The 21,884-nt window shown below is 52.3% G+C and overlaps 1 protein-coding gene across 7 annotated transcripts in view; it reads right to left on the reverse strand.

Moving 5' to 3' along the window:
• Positions 1-21,884, reverse strand: part of ZDHHC7 (zinc finger DHHC-type palmitoyltransferase 7) — a 27,761-nt gene continuing 5,877 nt past the window's right edge. For 2 of the 7 annotated variants that reach the window (XM_070612417.1, XM_070612418.1), the window contains exons 2-9: positions 15,918-16,002; positions 14,172-14,279; positions 12,602-12,933; positions 4,435-4,559; positions 4,188-4,284; positions 3,616-3,697; positions 2,678-2,808; positions 1-2,058 (exon numbers count right to left, since the gene is read on the reverse strand). In XM_070612417.1, coding sequence (XP_070468518.1) covers positions 1,882-2,058; positions 2,678-2,808; positions 3,616-3,697; positions 4,188-4,284; positions 4,435-4,559; positions 12,602-12,916 — 927 coding nt within the window. In that variant the 5' untranslated portion in view covers positions 12,917-12,933; positions 14,172-14,279; positions 15,918-16,002 and the 3' untranslated portion in view covers positions 1-1,881. Of the gene's footprint in view, positions 2,059-2,677; positions 2,809-3,615; positions 3,698-4,187; positions 4,285-4,434; positions 4,560-12,601; positions 12,934-14,171; positions 14,280-15,917; positions 16,003-16,590; positions 17,283-20,912; positions 21,049-21,884 lie in introns of those variants that run through there. The other 5 variants (XM_070612415.1, XM_070612416.1, XM_070612419.1 and 2 more) reach the window with 4 other exon arrangements.

A 21,884-nucleotide genomic window follows, 5' to 3' on the forward strand; every position in this document is an offset into this window, starting at 1 on the left:
TTGTTGGAGAACTGTCAAGTGGTGACTTTATTTCATATAAAAGTTACATTGAAAGGAGAGGCTGAAGAGTCAAGTATACTGGATTTGCACATACTGCCGAGTCACAGGGTTCAACCACTTCATGAGTTTTATTGATCAACAGGATACACATATTGAAAGCCTCACGGTGAAGCCCAGTCCACTGTCCACCCCAGACGAGAGATGTGCAAATGCATAGGCCGAACAGCCCCCGGAAACGCGCCTGCCCTGGGACCACCCGCCGGTTCCCTCGGTGCTCTGTCCCTCTGGCTGTGACATGGTCCGTCCCCGCATGGCTCGCACATCTCTGCAGTGACAGTCCATCTCACAAACGCCCTGCGGCCTGTGGACTGGGCCACGACCGCATCACGAGTAGGTCCCTTTGCGGTTTTGCATCAGCAGTGGTGGGAGCCCTGACTGGGACGGGGTCCGGATTAAACACAAAAACAAAGTTCCACAGACGGACAGAAAGGCGTCCGGAACAGGAGGGATGCACGCCCTTCCAGAGCGGGAGGCAGCCTCACAGGAAACCCCGCTCCGCCACAGACCGCCTCCTCGTGCACCCGCAGACGCGTGCCAACCAGGCAAGTTAAGGCAAGTCCCCAGGGAGGGGAGCTGTTGGCTCTCTGGCGGAACGGTGAGCTCCGCACCCAGGGGCCTACCGTATCACCTGTGACACAGGTGGAGACACAACATAAACGATACAAAAGAAAAACTCCCTCAAACAGGCTGCTGCCATCCTGAATATTCTCTGCAACTGAGGCACACAGAGGCGGGGGCTCGGGCCCTGCAGTCCCCTCACTCTCCCAGCGAGGCACAAAGGCCACCGCCATCTCTCGGGATTTCCCCAGGGACACGCCCGCCAAGCTGTGCAGCTTCAAGCTGCACAAGGACCCGGGTGCCCCGAGGCTCCGCTCTTCTCCCCTGAGCTGCCGTCTGCACGCTGCGAATTTGGCTGGAACAAAAAAAGCCAGTTCCAAGGCCCTCACGCACTCCAGATTTTGAAAATAAAATCAAAACAGGAGGGCAAGAAAGGAGCACACAGGAATGACCGTTCTTTGGATCAAGACACTTTCCGCCGTGCGATACATTCACGGGAAGCCCGGGGGACCCGAGGCAGCTCTCCCCTCTTCCCTGAAACGTCGGTTTCTGAAACAGTCTGCTTGCTGCACACAGCCACCAAATGTCGCGTTGCCTCAACAACACTGCCAATTTGAAAACACACATGCACACGCACACACACACAGACACGCACACACACAGACGTGCCGAAAGGGTCAAGAACACCTCTGCGGGGCAGTGGGGAGTGTACCTGAAGCCGCCATCGCTGCTCAGTGCACAGGTCACATTCAGTGCAAAGGGTCAGAGCTAACTGAGACCAACGTGTCCTTGTCTGCCAACGCCCTTGATCGGGGCTGCGCTACTGGACCACGGAGCCAGCGGGGGCCCCTGAGACCACTGGAGTTCTCGCTCACTGGATTGACGTTTTCTCTTCACGATTGAGAAAAGCAGCTCAGCACAGAGGATTTTAGTAACCCATGGAATAGCCCACACAACTTCTTAGAAAATGCAAATATTCTTAACAAAAGTCCTGACTGTGCAGGAAGATGACGACAGTGGGCCCTGCGAGCGGCCGCACGCCCTTCGTTAGTTGTAGAGGTGAGAAGTGATTAGAGCATCATCTGGTTACGAGTTTGGAAATCTGCCATCCGTGACTATAAATATATAAAACTCTGCTTGCTGCAAGCAACTGGTGTGTGTGGTTCCATTTGCCCTATTGGTCACAGACGAGCTGTTGATACCCTCTCAGACCCCAATAAATAATTTAAAGTTGGTTGACAAGTTCCAGCATGGCGAGAGGCCTCACACAGAGAACTCGGGGCCTCCTTTTCTGGGTCTCATTTGCAGGCGCCGAAATCGGAAGCCAACAAAGGGATTCATCCAGAGCAGAGACGGGGGCCCCCCAAAGACAGACTTCATCCCTTCCCATCGCAGCCTCCGCTCCCATGTCGGCTTCTCACTTTTCAGTCTCTCAATCTCCTGGAAGCAGAAAGAAAAGCAAGTGGGTGGCAGTGTCTGGAAAAGCCCGACATATAAAGGTTAGCCGAGTGGTTCCAACAGAAAATACCGCCAGACTTTAGAACCCTGTTGCATTTGAGAACCAGGAGGTCAGGTGAAGGGTGGCACCAGCCCCCATGGCCTCCCTGAGCACAGCCAGGCTGCAGCCGCCCGGCAGACCAACATCAGAGATGCGCACAGCCCAGGCAGCCACAGTAGTGGCAGGAGGGGCTGGTCCTCCGGGCCAGGGCACCACCTTTGTTTCATCTCTTACAAATATTCCTCCAGAGCCTGCTGCAGACCCACAGTTCAAAGGCAGGAAGGCAGTGGTTCCCTGCAGCGCGCTCGGCTGCTCTGGGGGCTGGGTGTCCCAGCACTGGGCCTTGGCCTGGCTCTGCTGACTCTAGAATCAAACTGCGCCTTGAATATGCACTGCACATAAGGACAGGATGAGCAAACACAGCGAGCCTGTCGGAGCTTATCAAGACCGCCAATTAACCTGCCGAGTTGACACTCGCACCCCTGGCGTGGACGTTAGGGTTTCCCATTCTCACAAGCTTTCACCTAATACTGAGCAGGCCCAGCAAAGGAGGAAGCATACCGTCTCATCGTTGCATATGGAGTGGATCTGGGTGCCAAACATCACTGCCGTGAAAGTGAAAAACAGAAGACCCTCAAGGCACAGGAAGACCAACAGGATGACAGTGATTGGAGGTGAGAAGTCACTGCATTCTGCGAACGAGACAGAGTTGGCTGTTAGCGGACATCAGCGCGGAACACACATCTCGCAGTGCAGGATGTCGGCGTCCGGCTCCCAGAAGAGTGCCCCCAGGGCCGCCCTGGGCCAGCCTCCATGGGAGAAGGTACACGTGGAAAAGAGGCACATGCCCTGTGTGGCGGGGGCGCGGGAGGCTGGCCCTTCAAAACTCACACCACCATTTCCTGGTCAGCAGTTTCAAAAGGTTCTGTATTACCTGAGGTTTCTAGAAGACTTCTGTGGATTAAACTGCTTATTAAAATGCAACTAAACCCAGAAAAAGAAGACTCCTGTGTACCTATGCTTGCGAGCAATCCTCAGGTGGGAGGTACCACGGACCGCTCCCCACCCGCCCCTGGGGTGGCCCGAGCCTGTCTGACCGGTCTCACATCCAGGCTGGACAGTCAACGCCCACCTTCACGACACTTGCTGGGGTTCACTCCCGTCCAGTAACGCAAGGATTACTTTGAACAATGCCTAGCTAGCTAACCAGAACACAAACACAAGGTTTGTCTGGAACAACACTAATTTCCACCCAGTCTCAGACTACTTAGAAAAAACTACTGACTAAGGAAAAACAATTACCTGAGTGGCTTCATTATACCAGCAAAACAGCAGTGTTAGAACTTACGCATATTATTCTCCAAATAAACATTCAGTTAATTTCTAAAATAACTGGGAGGCTTTCCTTCAAAACTGGAAAGTCAATTCTTCCTTGAAAGCTTTTCCCTTTTCCCCCAAAGGCACGCACTTCTAGGAATGACAGACCCAACCACGCTCACCAGTCCACTGCCCTCGGACACAGGAGATGAACTGGAGGCCACAGAGGATCAGAGCGTGGACTGAAGACAGGGCGATGTACATCTGGAACGGGGGAGAGGCTGGTTAGCAACTCTAAGCGATCATGTGTTTCGAGGAGCAAAGGCCACTTCGTGTTGCGTTTACTCCTCCGTTTCATCTGTCAGTGAGAATTCACGAGGGGAGGAACCGGTCGCAGGTGATACCTGTCTACCCAAGATCACACTGGACCAAGCGAAATACTTTTATAGAAAAATACACAGTTGGGAAATGAGTTCTGATACACTTCAGCAGATCCTACGAACGGCTGTGATTCAAGGTATCTGAGAGAGAGTTAAACCACAGTGAAACACCTAAAACAACATAAGCAATGCGTCTCTATCTGTTGGACTACTTCCCAGCAGTAACAGCACAGTATGCACGACAATTTGAACTCCAGAGAAAAGGCTGGAGAGAAACTGGCCTGATGTTAGAGTAAATTTACCGGCTCCAGGCAAGACTCTAGTTAAAGAATTTAAAACTCAACATTAGTCACTGCACAAATGTTTTTACTCACAGTGAAGAGCACAAAAAATCTCTGATTCTTTTCTCCTACACAATTGTTCACCCACGGGCAGTGATGATCCATTTTCCGAATACATCGTTTGCAAATACTGAAAAGGAGAAGTTTGATTTTCAGTACTGCGTGCTCTGAGGAAACCACCCCAGGCCACACGTCCAATACACAGAATGCAACACTGGGAGGGCCGACGAGGGCAGCCTCCCGCGGCGGAGGGCGGAGGGCGGAGGGCGGAGGGCGGCACCTGCAGTGGTGGGCGCGCTCCGGCTTGATGCAGCAGCACTTGGGGCACTTGTAGATCACCTCCCCGGGCTTCAGCTGCAGGCTCTCCATGTACTCTTTCGTTGCATTCCCTTTGGGTACTGCCCCCTGCAGCTCATAAGAAGAATGTATTTCAGTTGGGGAGAAGGAAATATTTTTTGAAAAATCAATAAATGTAGGAATTAGTCTTAGATTTTATGCATCATAATTTGTAATGCTGTGGGTGTCACTCAAAGTCTATTAATATGAAAATAACTGTCTTAGGCAGGACCAGAAGTTTTATTTTCTATGAAAAATATGCATTAAAATGAACTCTAAATAAATACCTCATTATCCTTCATAAATTCCTTAAGTCACCCGAGTTTTTTCTAACTTAATGCAGGACACACGAGAGGTGAGGTTGCTTTAAGCCGTTCCAATTGCAGGGCAGCTGACTGTCCCCAAAGGGGCCAGTGTGCTCCATCCAGCCTGTTTCCCTCTCTCTAAGGGCAGGCTTTACCTGACAGGCGCGCCCCATGTGGTGTTCCTACCAGCTGCGGCAGGGGACACCAAACAAAACCATCTCAAGAGGACTTTACCTCGGGGGTCTGTGTGTGACGCATCTGCCTCTGCCAACCCAACCAGGAGCATCGCACACACACCTGGACAGTGTGGCTCCGAGCACCTGGCCGCCTGCGCATCAGGCATGGGGCTGCTCCTCCCGGGGCTGGAACAGTGCATTTGTGCACGTGCCCCAGGGCCGGAAGAGCTGGAGAAAGATGAGCCACAGACAAGTTAGCGAAACGTGAGCTGATGGCAAGAGCAGGGCGCTGACGGTGGCCTTGGGGAACATGGATGCTGGAGGCCTGAGCGGGGCGGTGAGGCCTGATGGGCCCCAACAGGGACAGCCTTGTTCTTGGGGCAGTGGAGATGCGCAACAACAAACACATCTGGAAGACTCTTGTGGTGCTATGGCAGGGTGGACCAGGACAAGTGCCTGACTGGAGTGGACGGGCATGTTCCAAATGTCTCAGGGTACGGAAGGTCTTAGATGCCGTTCCTCAGCCCCAGGGGGCCTGCACTTCACGCAGAGATGGACATCCTCGAGAAGCAGTCCCCCTGAGCCACTGGGGACAGCAGGGCAGGGGTGCGGGCATGACGAAAGCACAGGGATGGAAGGGCAGGAGCTAATGGTCCCAGGAGACCATGCAGGTGGAAGGTAAGGGGGCGGTCAGGTGCTCCGCGGAGCAGCAGGGGCAGCGCTGGAGCTCCCAGAGCCCGGACGCCGGGTGGACGGCAGAGCCAGATGCACACCTCTGCACGGTGCGGGCCGACACCCAAACCTGAGGACGCTCGGCGAGCGCCTGTGCCGTCTGAGACGGAGGATCACCGGCTCCCAGGCGCCCAGGGAGCCAGATGGGGAGTCCTGTCATCAGCAGGAAGTGAGGGCTCCAGGAGGTACCCTGGGGAAGCGGGGATGGGAGGGGCTGTGGGCAAAACAGGAACCCTCACCCCTAACCCTGCACTACAGTGGACTTCCCTCCAAGCCAGTATCAACTGGTCATCACCCACGGGGATGACGTCCCAACACAGGGGAGCTGTTCTGGTCAAGAAGCTTGCGTTTCCTAACAGTCAAACTATCTCCTTACAGAAGCTAAAAACATTAAAAGATTTAGGGCACCAGCCCCGTGGCCGAGTGGTTAAATTTGTGTCCTCCACTTCAGCAGCCCGGGTTTGCCAGTTTGGGTCCCAGGAACACACCTCACACGGCTCATCAGGCCATGCTGAGGTGGTGTCCCACATAGAAGAAGTAGAAGGACCTAGAACTATATACAACTATGTACGCGGGGGCTTTGGGGAGAAGGGAAAAGGAGGAAGACTGGAAAAAGATGTTAGCTCAGGGCCAATCAGAGAAAAAAGAACTGAAAAGTTAAAGGGTTTAGACTCTTTTGTTTTTGGAAATTTAAACCAGAATGTTAGGTACAACATTTTCTTAATTTACGTACCACAAATTGGAGCCTTTCACATTTCCTCCACCAATCCAGCAGTTTTAACACTGTTAATGCTGTTAAGATTTTATACAATACCCTGACATTGTACGTGCGCTCCTGGTGACAGTTCACCGTTACACATTTCCACGGTGAGAGGACGTGGGCCAGATTTAAAACTCTACACTCCTTCATTTTATGAGACACACATGTACTTTCCATAGTGAAAACGAATGTGACACAGTACACTTCTGGGAAGCAGAACAGCCTGCACGACCATTTTAGAGCTCTCGTAGGACTGGTTACGAGGAAGGATGTGTCTCGAGGGGGCGGCCGATCACTAGGCGGCGTTGAGGGCATTTTCTGGTTCCAGACGTTCCTTTCCGCTGCTCGGAGCCCTGGGCAGGCACGAAGCTCCTCCAGGCCACCGTCTCCTCAGGGCTGCAAGACTGTCTTCCCCAGGCCCCGCAGCCACGACCTACGCTGGGTTCTGAGCCTTCCGAGGCCACCACTACAGGCCAGGTGCCAGGCAGCAGGGCTGGCCTGTGCTCGGCTGGCCCTCCAGCAGCCCACTGCGTACTGTCACCTCCCTGCTCAGCACCGAGGTCCTGCCAGGTCACACCTGGGGCAGACTGCGGGAGGAGCGCCTGCTTCCTGGGCACCGGGGGCCGCTCTGCATTCTATCAGAAGAAACCTTGCACACGGCTGGGCCACATCCCTCAAGCTCACCTTCAGATTTTAACCACTTTCAGGGGATGCTTTTGCTAAAACGTGTCTTGCATGTTTCGTACCCCATCTCCCCAAGACTGATCCCCTCCCGGCCCCAGGCCACAGCCATGCCTCCGGGCTGCTTCGTACCCCAAATGGTCCAGCTCCCCTTTGGCATGAAGGCCTCCTCACGGCTTTCTGATTTACTGCTGCCTCTTCTAGCACCCATCTCTCACCCCCTGTCCTCGGCCACCTCTGATCTGCCCCGAAGAAGGAAACCAGAGACCCACGCTTAGGACAAGTGCTCTCACCCAGGTCATACGTCCAGGGAAGTGACGCTTTGCAAAGTACATTTTCTTTCTTTTTTTCCCCATATCTTTCCATCCTGACCCCCCAACTCCCCGTCATGCAGTCTGGATCCCTGGACCTAAGCAAGGGGCAGTTAGGCAGGGGCCTTTCCCACAGATCTACCTACTAATCGATGGAAAACCGAGGGAATAAGGAGCCTGTGAAAACATGCATAGAGGTGTGAGCTGAAACTCCAGAGTGTGATGAAAGCTACAAGACAAGGGACTGTGTCCCTTCAATTTAAAAAATCCCAAGGCCGAGAGAGAGAGGGGAGCACAGAGACTAAAAACATAAAGGACGAGCCGGCCCTGACAGCCTGGTGGTTACAGTTCAGCATGCTCCACGTCAGCAGCCCGGGTTCAGTTCCTGGGTGCGGAACCACACCACTCATCCGTCAGGAGCCATGCTGTGGCGGCAGCTCACACAGAAGAACCAGAAGGATTTACAACTATGTACAACTGTGTACTGGGGCTTTGCAGGGGGAAATGAAGGAAAAAGGAGGAAGACTGGCAGATGTTAACTTAGGGCAAATCTTCCCCTGCAAAAAAAATATATATATAAGAGGCACAACAACCAATCGCAAAGTACTGACTTTATTTGGATCCTGATTCAAACAAAGAAGAATGCAGAGGAACCGAGACAAGTGAGGAAATCTGGACTCTGCCCAGAATGGCAGTCAGGAAGAGCTCAACTGCTCCACGTGAGCTGCTGGCCCAGCGGCTGCGCTTTCAGAGCAGAGCCCTCGCTCCTGAGAGACGCGCACAAACACCTACAGATAAAGTCGTTAATGTCTGAGGTTTACTTCCCAATACTTGGGGTTGGGGGGGAGCGGGTGAGGGTATCGCTGACACAGGACCGACCGTGAGGTGATAAGTGGGTTCAGGATGGTGTTTTCTCCCTACTTCTGTGTATGTTTGAAAGGTCTACAAGAAGTTAACAAAAAAGCAGGGGCTCTGGAGACAGAGGGATCTTGTTCAAGTCCCAGCTTTGTCTCTTAGGAGCTGTGGGGTCTCACTTTCTGCTGTGGACTGACCACCCCCTTTAGGGTGCTGGACGCCTTTGGCAGGGCGCCTGGAACGGGGTGCCCTCACGGGCACAGGCAGGCGTCTGTGGAGCAGGCTGCTGCTCAGAGGCAGGGCTGTGGTTAGGGCAGCTGCAGGGCAGGCTCTGCGGGCGCTGGGGCGGTGAGGGCCGCTGCCCGGTCACTCGGTGGCCCTTCACAACTTTCAGTTCTCAGTGCGTTTCCAAAGGTGAGACGCTGAGGGTCTCACCTCCCAGGAGTGGGGGTTGGGCTTTAGCATCAGATCTCGGATCTGTCAAGTGTCACGGACCCGCCTTCCTGCTCCTCACTCAAAGTACTAGTAACTTTCCTCAAGTAACAACAGAAACCAAAGCCAGTCCTGGCAAAGCCTGACTGGTCCTGCTGGTTTAGTAAAATGACATGAGGTTGCAGGGGGTACCTGCCCGCCCTGGGGTGGTGCAATGGCTCTAGTTCAGCCCAGACCGGACCCTGCGATGGGAAAGTCCCGATCTGTGGACAGAAGAAAGCAAACTGGCCGGGGAGAGGACAGAGTGGACGCCCGACCCTACCGGGCCATGCGGTCCCTCCTTCAAGAACGCGGGTCTGGAACTGAACAACTGCAATTCGGTGTCGTCTGTGGGGCGACCCCTCCTCACCAGCAGGCAGGGAGAGCCAGGGCGGAGAGAAAGACAGAATGCCCGAGGGCCAGAGAAAGCCGGGCGGTCTGGCCTCTCCCCTCCATCTGCCTCCTCGACAGCTTGCACACCCCAATTCCACAGCCTGCCAGGGCCAGACGCCATCTCGCCCTTGGGACCCTCGGCTGCCGTGAGTCTTATTTACACTGACTCCCAGAAGTTTCTGTAACTTGCCCCAGGGTCCTACCATGTGGCATGGCTGAAACAGTGGCATCCAAACGGACAAAGGACTTGATGGACATATCTCCAAAGACATACAAATGGCAAGGATGGAGAAACTGGGACCCTCATGGGCTGCTGGTGGGAACGTAAAATGCTGCAGCCACAGTGGGAAACAGGAAGTTCCTCAATAAGTTAAATATAGGGTTACTATACGACCCAGCAATTCCACTCCTAGGTATCCACCCAAGAGAAATGAAACACAGGTCCACACAAACACTTGTACACAAATGTTCACAGCAGTGTTATCCACAAATAGCTAAAAAACGGAAACAACCCAAATGTCCACCAACTGATGATGGTATAAACAAAATGTGGTCTGCCCACACAACGGAGTATTATCCAGCCATGAAAAGGAATGGAGCGCAGACAGTGCTACAGCATGGATGAACCCTGACTCCCTCCTGCAGAGTGAAGGAAGCTGGAAATGAAAGGCCACACAGTGTATGACGCTGTTTACACGAAGAGACCAAACCAGGGAAGTCCAGAGACAAAGTAGATGAGAGGCTGCCAGGAGCAGGGGGGGCATGGTGCGGGGGTGGGCAGTGATGGCTAAGGGGTGCAGGTTTTTTTTTTCAGATGACGAAAATGTCTAAATTGATTGTGGTGATGGTTGCACAACTTTAGTGAATACACTAAAAAGCACTGAACTATACACTTTACAAGGATGAATTTTGTGGTATATGAATTAAATTTCAACAGAAAAATGCTGACATCCAAGACCTCAAACTCGCTGAGCCTGGCACCTCCCTCTCGGTGCTCCCGTTCGCCATTCTCCATAGCGGCCCAGCAAGCACAATGAATGCAGCCACCAGGAAGAACGGCAGCCTGCACACACCTTCTCCCCCGCACTGCGCCTCCCCCAGCCCCTGGGGCTTCCTGTAAGAGGACTGAGGCCCTCTCCCAGAGGAGAGGGGATGGGGCCAGGAGCTGGACTGCTGAGGACTGTCAGAGGAAACAGACACTCTGAGGAGAGGAGCCTCAGCCTGGCCAGTCCTCCTTCCCCCGCGGCCCCACTGCAGTCACAAGGGGCCTTTGTGTGCACGTGGTCCCATCACCAAAGTGCCTAGAGGGATGGACTCAGCCCAGTTTTCAACACCCAGGGAGATGGCCACCGCTAACAAGGCTTGTCCTATAGCGAACATTCGAGTAGAACTTGTTGCTCTGGGCCGGTCCCTGTAACTGCGGTTCTCTGTGGCCTGGCACCTGCCTGTGCGGTGTTTCTGCTGCAGCAAAGAGGAGAGGGCATGGAGATGCCGGGGGGCAGGGTTTGGTTCCGAGAGGGAGGCTTTGCTGCTTAAAAGGAAACGAGAAGAGGGCCCTATAAAAGTCTCTGAGGGACTCAGACTGGGTTACGGTCAGAGATCCCACAATCACATGAGGTACAAAGCCACGGGCAGCCTCAGCTTCTGGGTCTGTCCCCTACGTGCTGCTCCCAGCTGCCCACCTGGCTGGGTCTGAGATGCTGTCCTCGGCTGAAGACCTCTCCCAGGCAAACAAGGTGACACAGAGAGTAACGGAGGGCAGAGCCCCATGACAGGGACTCGCAGCAGAGTCGGAGAAGTCAACGTGTCAGCCACACTCTGTGGACTCGTCAGTGTAATTTATTCTCAGAGGCCTGATCCTATTTATAAAGAAGTTGTACAACAGGGGCCGGCCTGGTGGCTCAGTGGTTAAGCATATATGTGCGGCTTTGGTGGCCCGGGGTTCACCGGTTCGGATCCCGGGTGTGGACATGGCACTGCTCGTCAAGCCATGCTGTGGTAGGTGTCCCACATACAAAGTAGAGGAAGATGGGCATGATGTTAGCTCAGGGCCACTCTTCCTCAGCAAAAAGAGCAGTATTGGCAGCAGATGTTAGCTCAGGGCTAATCTTCCTCAAAAAACAAAAAAGTTGTACAACAAAACAGTAACTTCTTGGTACTTTTTTTAGAGAAAACTTACCAATAGACATAAGCCCAGTACACTTTAATTTACAACTCAGGACAACTGCACCAGCGATTTCAAACCACTGCTTTAGCTCTGTGGGAAGAACCCTTTTCAGAAGAAGCCCCCTGTGGACTGCGAGCACCCGGCCGTGAACACCTGCCGTGCAGCTTGTGGAGGGCGGGACCCTCTCCCCCCGGGCCTACAGGCCCCCTCCCCTCTGGGCTCTGCGGCGAGCCGGAATCGACGATCTGGAGGTGACTTCTGGCTGAGCGGCAAGGATGTCTCAAAACCTGAGAAGCAGCCTTAAGCCCAACGTGGAGGTTCCGAATGCAGGCGCCTTTAAGACACCAGGGACTCGGGGCGGTTCACTGGGAGACCCAGCCCATCTTCATTCTCAGGGGACCTGCTCCCAAGATGAGCTCCCCTGTCAGTTCTCTGGCTCTGCACTGCACCTGACTTCTCCTCGCACCTGCCTCCCCCAGTCACAACCCGCACCCCACAGAACCAGCCATCAGGGAGGTCTTCCTCTCCGCTTCAGACAGGGTGAACCCTGACCTTTTACCAGCTAGAATGACGTATGCTCAGACTTTAGCTGACACGTAAAAATTAAGAGAATTACAAAGCTAGAAAGAACTTAAGAGATAGCCAACCTTTAGCCCAAAGAAGTTAAATTAGGTGCTTATGGTTGAAAGATAACTGAAAAGATGAGTGAAGCGGTGAAATGTTGACCCCAGATCTCTCAGCTTTCAGTGCATTCTTTAGAGAAACAAAATGTTTAAATTAGGAGAGGCTTTAGAATTATTTAGAACACTCTCTTCATTTGAATAAAGAGCCCAATGGGAATTTTTTTTCCTTCTTTTTCTCCCCAAAGTCCCCCAGTACATAGTTGTATATTTTAGTTGTGGGTCCTTCTAGTTGTGGCACGTGGGACACCGCCTCAGCCTGGCCTGATGAGCGGTGCCATGTCAGCGCCCAGGATCCGAACCAGTGAAACCCTGGGCTGCCACAGCAGAGCCCATGAACTTAACCACTCAGCCACGGGGTCGGCCCCCCAATGGGAATATTTCCCATTGCTACTGTGATATCACTTTGATTTGAGTGATGTTTATTCTCCAGTTAACGCACAAAAAATGCCACAGGCGTGTATTCAGGAATCAATAGAAACCTGAGGTTATGGTAGCAAGGAGCCCTTCACCACACGGTCTATGGTGCCACACCGGATCAGACACAATGGAAAGATCCAGAAGGACGGTGAGTACTCACAGGGTCGGTGAGCATGGTCCTCAGGTGAGATGACAGGGCGAGCACCGCTAAGCAGTTGAACACGACTCCGTTGACCACAGAGTACCAGAAGTCTTTGGAAGGCAGCAGCATGACAAACGTCACCACAAAGTCCGCATAGACGACCAGGAGCCACGTCATGATGGCACAGATCATCCCGCAGCCGTCGCGGATGAACCAGACCCTGTCTGCCACGTCAGCCTCGGAGGAAGAGGAGGATGAGGAGTCGTAATTGTCATTTTCAGTCAGGAGAGGGTGGTGTTCGACATCCCGGAGCCGGTGTCCTGATGACGGCATGGTTTCCCCGACACACCCTGGAGGGGCAGCGGACAGAGGGGATGAGGCTCACGGAGACACATGGTCGCCACGGCCAGGCACAGCCTCGTACGAGCAGTGATGAAGAGCCCAGCTGGAGGCACACTCACGGCGCAGAGCTCGTGCACCGCAGGGAGACGGAGCCCATGGTCCCGGGGCAGCTCTCTACGCCCGCAGCCCACCCCCAGTGGGCAAAGGCTCCACTCAGACGTGCCAAGCGGTGTGAGAAAGAGTGACATAAACGCCGCCTTTTCCCCTCACTTTTATTCCGGCTCACGAAACACCGAGCTCGCGGTTCTTGCCCGGCTTGTCTCAAGTTGAGTCTTGGTTTACTCGTTTCTCTCTCGTTTTAACTAACACCATCAGGTTGTTGAGGCATGCTCCCACTGTTCTCTCTCTCTCTCCTTCAACTCTGCACTGTTGCCAGAATGCCCTTCCTCTCTGTTGAGTTCTTTTAAAAGTTCCCTTCACTTATCAAGCCGTTTTGATACCTTGCCCACATTTCCTGAAGTGCCTGACACCTGAGAACACACAGGGTCCAAAGAAACCAAAGAGAAGCTGCTCTGCTGCTGCTGTGAACGCATGAGCACCTCTTCTCAGCGCGGGACGGGAGAGGGGACATGGACGGGAGAGGGGACATGTGCGAGGAAGAGTCAGCACCCTCTGGCCTCAGCGCTCGTACAAGGGATGGCAACACCAACGGCGTTTCCTCAACCCATCCATGCGCTCTCTTGGCACAGGCGCCCTGACGGTCTCAAACAAGCACAGAGCAGGGGACAGGCCTCCCTCGTGTGAGGGAGCAGGCGTGATGGGTCTCTCGTGGGGTCAGTCTCATACAGCAGAGGGAGAGCACGGTCTTTCGAATCTGGTCGTGGTTATTTTTTCTCTTAAATGCAACTGGATCATAGTAGTTATGAAAATGCTGAATGAATGAGTGAACTGGCTGATGACAGTTCATTCTGCAAATATTTCGCAAAATTCTCTCTCGATATATAAACATTGACTGGTATAAAAGAGAAATGAAATTGTTCCCCGTAGTCAGTAAAATAACCCTGCTCTTAGATCGGTCAAAAACAGCTGTAAAATGTTTGAAGGAACTAAAGATGAGAAGAATTCCGGCAGACCTTACCCAGCCGTCCTTCAGCCAGCACTGACTGACCCCGCGCCACCCAGGTCTGTCTGCCCGCCTTCCCGCGGACGGCTCTGCTGCGGCCACCCTCCACAGAACCCGGCTCACCCGTCAGGCCTAACGCTTCTCTCCTCGGAGCAGGCCATCCTGAATGGGTCCTTCTCCTTCCTCTGGAGAGCACTTTGAAAGGGGTCTCTCAACAGCAGACACGACAATCTGGAGAGGGCGGCAGAGACGGGTTCTGCCTACAGCACTGGGAAGCCTGGGTCTCTGAGGGGCCGAGACAGTGTCTGGAAGCTTCTCTGCCTCCCGGGAACTATCGGGGCACGCCCATCAGTTCCATTTGCAGAGTACTTACCACTGTCGACCTCGGGAGAGCTCCTGTATCTTCCCTCCCTGAGTGACTGTCGGCCCGCAGAGGAAGGGCCTGGCCTTCCCTCGCTGTGCTCCCTCTTGGGGCCTGCACACGGCTGGGCCCACAGCAGGCGCACACTTGTTTACAGGCACACAACAAGAAGGTGGCACCTCTCTCAGACTCAAACAGCTCCCTAGGGGATCACAAGTGTACAGCACGGCCTGAAGCTGAACACTTCCTCCGACCAGAACCCCTCTGCTTTACGGTCACTCCTCAAATAGGACACCTTCTAGGAGAAAAGGGTGCTTGCTTGCTGGGTGGTCAGACAATAAGCTGCAGAGCCACATGTCCAAAGACAGATGAGCCTTTTGTCAGAGCACAATGCTTGTGCAGTCTGAGTTCCATCTAGACAGCAGGACCCCCTGAGTCTTCTGGAGGCCCCCATGCTGGACACATGAGCCCATGCCACTTATCCTTCCCGGCTGAGGAACTGGTGAGAACTGGCACAGAGCAGGGTGCAGCCCTGGTGGGACTCCACCTGGGGTACAGGTGGCAGGTCCATTCATGCAGGAACAGTAACCACAAAGACAGGGGACCCTGGACACGGCAGGACCTTCCTAGAAGCGTGTGTTTGGATGCTGCCGCATAACCCCTGTGCGCTTTAGACCCAAGTCTGTAAAACCCACTGGAAGGCAAAGGGAAAACAGGCTGATGTCCAGAAGTCACTTTATTTTCAAGAAAGCAATCAAAGAGCATAGCAAGGTTAGGCTGGACACACACGGTTATCTGCAATCAACCGCACAAGCGTTCCGCTGAGTCACTCACTGTATTTACACTAAAGCAACAGGAAGGGAGGGGAGGAAATGAAGAAACAATTCCTTTATATTGAGCTAATCTAAAATACTGGAACTCGAGAGCGAAGAGCAGGGCAAGCGCCATGCGATAGGACAACGCACACACTCGCCAGGCGAGGCTGCAGCCCTCTCCCACACCGGTTCCCGCACCGCTGTGGGCTTGACGCACTCGAAGAGCAGCTCTGAGAGACCCGACGCACTCCGCGTTCACCGGGGGGCAAGCAGACGGCCCACCATCGTTCTTCTACTTAACGGCCAATTTACTGGCATTCTGTCTACACTCCTGAACCCAAGCTGTTTATCCTCAGGTTAAATAAAGCCCCGTGTCCCAGAACACCACGGACAACACCGCAGACCTCCAGCAGTAAATGGAGCCACACAAGGAGAGCTGCCCACGAATTCACACTCACGCATCCACCTCATCTCTACAATCGCTAGGAGCCACCAATTCACTTCATGGAATCCTCCTCCGGGGACACTCTCTCCTCTGAGGACAGTGGTGTAAGCAACCCAGGACAAGAGTGAAGAGGACCCCTCGGCGCCGCCGACCTTTTACACGGCCCCGCGGCCTCTTCAGTGCACCAGTCAGCGTCAGCCGCCAGAGGAAACCGTGATCACGCACCCAAACGAAGAACCACGTCTCACCTCACAAACGGTTTCCAGACATTACTTGAATGTTTTGCGCCTTTTCTTCAGGACCCTCAGGTGCATACTGTCTATGTGATAGGATCTGAAAGACAGTAAAATGTGATTAGAAAAGTTACTTATTTTACGACAGATAGGTGTGTAATACTTCTTGGGGTCCGATTCCTCTTTGGGGCATATATAACCAACATAACATTTCACACATAAAGTTCTGCTTGAGAACTATCTACGCCTCTGAGTTTTCATTACTAGTAAACTGACTGACAACCCCGAAAATTAGGTGATCTATTTTAAATCTGTCCATTCTACCCTCCCGCTATTTTAGCTACCATGTTAAATACAAATCTATAAGCCAAAATCCCTGGAGAAAGATCCGCAGGGATAAGCCAAACCACATCTGGCCAGCCTGCACTTCAGGAATGAACAAGGCTTTTACAGCAGAGGCTGTACAGAAAAGCCGGGAGCGTGCGACCCAGAGGGGAGAGATGCTGGAAGGACACGGGACTCGTGAGGCAGCGGCTGAATGCAGAAACTCCCCGTTCACGTCTCCCACAGGCTCAGCGGCAGGTGGGCAAGCAGACAGAGCATTTCTGGAAGCACGCATCTGGCCCAAGAGATAAGGCCTAAGGTACCAAGACGCAGGGCAATCCCAACAAAGAGGTCAGATTCCCACCAGATCTCTCTAAGAGGACGGCTGCCAGAGGGACATCCTACGAGGGACAGAGGCTCCAAGTGCTTGGCACATCTCATTCTTAAATACGATGAGCAGCCAACAGCCAGACGTTTGAAGAAAGCCCAAAACAGGTCTCATGAAAGACAGCCCCAAAAAGAAACGGGGGAAAAGGAATTCAGAGCAGCCAAAGTGCACCGAGAAGAAAATTTAAGAAGAAATAAGAGGTTGTATCTGTGAAACAAAAGAGGAACATTCTGGGAACTTCCTAGTTATTGAAAAATAAAATCATGATGGTAGTTTTAAAATCTTAAAAATAGAATTGGACCAGAAAGTGGGGAAATCTCCCAGAAAGGAGAACTAAATAACAAAGAGAAAGGCCTTAGGAAAGAAATGAAGATTAGAGGATCAATCGAGGAGGTCCACTGTCCAAACAGCGGGGGGGTCTGGCAAAGGCGGCCGCTCTCCTTTCCATTTCAGCTGCCTGTCCATTCTGTTTTCATCCAGACATCCTTCCGAGGTATTATTCTTCTGCTTGAGCAAACCCTCCGTTGGTGTCTGTTTTCTGAAACCAAGACCCTGATGAGGACACTAGGAGGCTGGCGGGGATGAGGGTGGGAGGACACGGGTGTGGGGGCCAGGAGGTGGGCAGGGTAAGTTTCTGCTCTTCCTCCCAGGACCGGCGGCTGCTCACTGTTTCCTCTCTCCAGTTTGCTGTCCGTCTCCCCGCCCAGCGTGTCCAGTCCACTGCACTGCATCTCCTCAGGACGCTCCTCTCCCCCTGCACGCCCCTGGACAACCTCCCGCCCCGCCATCAACACCACCCTGCACGCCGATGGCTCCCCAACGTATTTCGGCTCTGAGTCCCTTCTGAACTTTTCAACAACAAATGCAGCAGTGAATCCCAAGCTGCTTAAACTAATGGAGGTGACGTTTTAAATATGGTATTTACATATAGCAACTTTATTCAAATATCTATGCAATAGCCAACAAGTTTAAATGCCAAATAATATTTTGAACTAATAAGGCCTAATTACGCCTAATAATATTTTCGATTTTCATTCACATTCATTTTGAATATTCTGAGTATTTTCAAACGAGCTTATGTTAGCTATGCTTTAAGATAAACTGGCTTTGCACAACACGGGCTGCCCATCACAGGCATCAGGTCTACAGCAGAATCTCTACAATGGGAGCAAGTCCCCAATTACTTTCACAAACTTTACAAAGTAACCAACAAGGCAACCACTTCAGAAAGCGGTCTGGCACTTTCTCAAAGTTAGTGCCTCTCAAAAGGCACACCTAGCCGGTGACTCAGCAATTCCATTTCTAGGTATTTACCAAGAAAAACAAATATGAACACAAAACATGTCCGAAACTGTTCAGAGCGGCTTTACTCATAATGTTCCCCAAACCAAAAACAACGCAATATCCATCCCCAGGAGATGAATCAACACGACGGGATAGTCATCCAACCACACACTTCACAGCAAAAAAGGGGTAAGAAATTACTGATACACGCAACAACATGGACAAATCTCAAAACTATTATGCTACATGAAAGAAACCAAACACAGAGGAATATGTACAGTATGATTCCATCTCTACGGCATGCTAGAGCAGGCCAAACGAATTCGTTTTGAAAGAAATCAGAGCAGGGCTTTGAGCACAAGGGGAACAACGGAGAAGAGCCCAGCACCTTCGGAGCTGAGGGGACGCTCCGTGTCCTGTAGGGAAGCAGGCTGCTCAGGCACCGCATTTGTCAAAACAAAATTCAGTGCGCTGTTAAAAAAACCCCAAAACAATGAACTATACACTTAAAATTGCACATTGCATTGTATATCAATCACGCCTCAATAACAAAATGGATAGGAGAACAAACAAGGGGCACAGGTACACGTGGCAGGCGTGCAAGGTGCAGAGCAGGCCAGTTCTAGCCCTCAGCTGCATGCCACCAACACTCAGGAGTCAAGGCCTGTCTGAGACTCACTTTCATCCGTACCTTCAGGCAAGTTTCCTAACCTCTTCCCCTTACTTTTTTCCTTGGCTATAAACAGAAAATGTACTTCTCAAAAACAAACTGAAGATAAGTAAATCAAAGACATCGGCATCCTTCGGTGATCAGTTACGACAAAAAGAGTCAAGATACAATTCCACTCACCACTGCAAGAGAAAGAAGGTCCCCCCGCGAGTCTGGGACTTGTGTTTATGTTACATCGTGGCTTTACTGTTTGCACACTCACTGAAGGCCTATACAGCACAGGAAGGAGCAAATCTCTGCTTCAGGCACAGAAGAAACCATGCAGCAAACGAGAGATCTATTTAATTCAAACATGGGGGGCTCCAGGCTCCATCCACATGCAAGGCCCTGAGGATGCACAACCAGAGACAGGAGCTTCAGCCCACAGGCGCTCGCTCGCAAACAAGCAGAGGTGGCAATCAGCCTTGTAAACAACGTGCTAAGTGTTATCCCCAAATTAGGAGCCGGGTGTGAGGAGGGAGAAAGATGACAACAGCTAATTCTGTCCTGAGGAACCAGAGAAAGTGTCAATAAAGAAGACAGCACGGTGGGCCCAGATGGAAAAGCAAGATATGGACAGAAGGAGAGAACAGGGGGAGAAGGTGTGGAGGCGGCAAAGGGACTTCGGCGGCGGCACACTGAGGGACTCAAGTTCAGGGCAAAGAAGGGTGGGGAGAGAGAAGGAAATGGGAGCGAAAGGACAGACTGGGGGCCACTAACAAGTACTCTGAATGCAAGGTAAGGAGTCTGGAGTCTGCGCTTCGTTCTGTTGGAATGGGGTGCACCGGAACTCTGGCAAACAGATGTTTTAAAAAGATAATGGTGACAAAGTGAGACCAGGATAGAAGGAGGACGACCAGCAACCAGCAGGCTATTGCCACGACCCAGACGGAGACGACGGAGGCCTGGGCTCGAAGACGGGGGCAGGGGCCTGTCTGAGACAGTCACAGGAAGGAAAAGCGCAGCAGTGACCAACAGGATGGGATGGCTGGGGCACAGTACAGGAAGGTACACTCTCACAGAACATGGGAGCTGCGGACTCAGGGGAGCGCCAAGATGGGGCTCACTGAATTCAAGGTGTCTGCAGCAGAAACCAGCACAGCTGACCAGCAGACAGTTAATTATCCAACCTCCCGCAGCCCCCAACCAGACATACAGAATGAGAGGCCCCAGCACACAGCGGGCAGGTGCAGTGGGAACGGATGCGATCACCCAAGAGACCACGGAAGTGTGAACCTGGAACCCTGCGGAGCACAAGCTTTAGAGGGGAGACAGAGGTAAAAAGAGCCAGGAAGGAAGCCAGGCAGGGAGTGAAGAGAAGGAAGGAAGGCTGGAGCAGTCAACACACCAAAGGGGACGCCAGGAGAGGCCAGGTGGATCATCAGGGACCTTTTCCTGGCAGTTTCAGTAACAAAGTGCCAAGAGCTTGGAGACTGGGTGGTGAGAAAATTAAGGAAGCAAATTTCTAAAAATGCAGTTAAGTGAAGGAGACGTCTAGCTAGAAGGAAAAGTGGAGGACGTTTTGTTTTTGAGTTTCCCCTCTCATGTATCATCTCATTTATTGCTACAGCGATCCTAAAGAATTACTGGGTCTCCCCACTTTACAGATGAGCTGCCTGGGACCCCCCGGGTTTAAGTACCCACCCAAAGTCATGGTGAGCCCCTGAGACCCCAGGTGAGTCCCGCCACGGTGCACCTTGGTTTGACCATGCCACTCTTGTAAAAAGGCTAGAACAGCCCCAAAGCGATTTAATGGAAAGGGAATGAAGAACACAGGCCTGGTTAATCCAATTAAGCCATCAAACTAAGAATGGAAGCTGGGATGTCCTGCCACACTGGCTGTCATTTCTTTCTTCTAATTTTGTACTTGTTTGAACTTTTCCTGAAACTAAAAAAGCAAGATAGGCTCACAGCAGTTTTCTGCTTCCAGGGAATGAGGGTCCACGTTTGCAGACCCAGGGGCTGACCCTTCTTCCTGAGCCCGGAGGAGGAAACAGCGGGGTGGAGCCGCAGAGGCTAAAGCAGTCCACATGCCATAACAAAGAGTAAGGGGCGGGCGGGGTGTGACAAGTGCAGGAAGGCTGGAGAAGAGCTACTGAGAGTGGAAAGAGGAAGCTTGGGGTGGGGTGCCAAGAAGGGCCCAGACAGCGCTGAAAACCCCGTTTCTAACCAAGCGTGGGAATGGCAACCCCTTTTATCCAAAGTCCTGCCCGGCACCCCAAAGGCTTACACAGGGCTGGAGATTAACAAAGATGACGACAGAAAACCAGGTGTCAGAGGCAAGCCTTGGGCTGAAGTGACTGACCTCGGAGTGCAGGGTGAAGGGGAGAGGCCTGCTAAGCCACGGCACAGAGAACTCCGAGGACTGGGGTCCCGGTGAGACTGCGCAGCAGGGAGAGACAAAGCAGCCAGGGCGCATTGAGGCTGGGTCACTGGGTCAGCTGGGGGAATTTTAAGAATCCAGAGGAGGTGCCCTTGGGGATAAGGATAAGAGCTTGCACATGGCTGAGCAAACAGGTTGCTACACGGAAGGGGAGGGAAGGAGAAGGTCAAGGTGTGTCGCCAACCTAGCTGATAAGTGTGATCCCGGATGGGGCCCAGTTAGGGTAGAACACTGAAGAGAGAGCCAGAACTCTCACTGCATTTGGCAAAAGAATGGAGCCTTCAGATAATCTACTACAGTATATTTACTGCAATTAAGTTTCTAAATGTTCCTTCCATCAATTTGCAATCATGAAAGATTTAGTTTGTGCTTTCAAACTCTACCAGTAATGTATGCCATATGAAACCACCATTTTCTTCTCAAATTACTCAATCTGAAGAACAGACTATTGACCTTTAAGGAAAAAAAACCAACAGAATATTAAGCTCCCTAAGGCCAAGTCTCAATAACATGCGGGCACACTATCTGTACTGTGAAAACCTATTTAAGCTTTCTGGAAGGTTTTTTAACACTAAAATACTTAATCACTCTAAAATAGCACTTGGACACTGCAGATCAAAAAGACGGCAAACTGAGAAACACACTAACATGGAGCCATGGCACTAGGAGGGGCACGTCCATCTCATGGGTGTGCGTGTGTGTGTCGGGGGAAACAACACTGAGGTTTTCTCCTTCCCACCAGTGACACCTCGGTCTCTCACGAGGTCCTTTTCCTCCATAAATATCCAAATGTTGGGCGGGCCCAGGCTCAGTCCCGGGTTTTCCCCTTCCTCTACAGCTCTCCCTAAATGCTCTGATAGTATCTGAGGCCCAGGTAGTTAAAACAGTATCTAT

Source organism: Equus przewalskii, chromosome 3, assembly GCF_037783145.1.
Source record: "Equus przewalskii isolate Varuska chromosome 3, EquPr2, whole genome shotgun sequence".
NCBI lineage: Eukaryota > Metazoa > Chordata > Mammalia > Perissodactyla > Equidae > Equus > Equus przewalskii.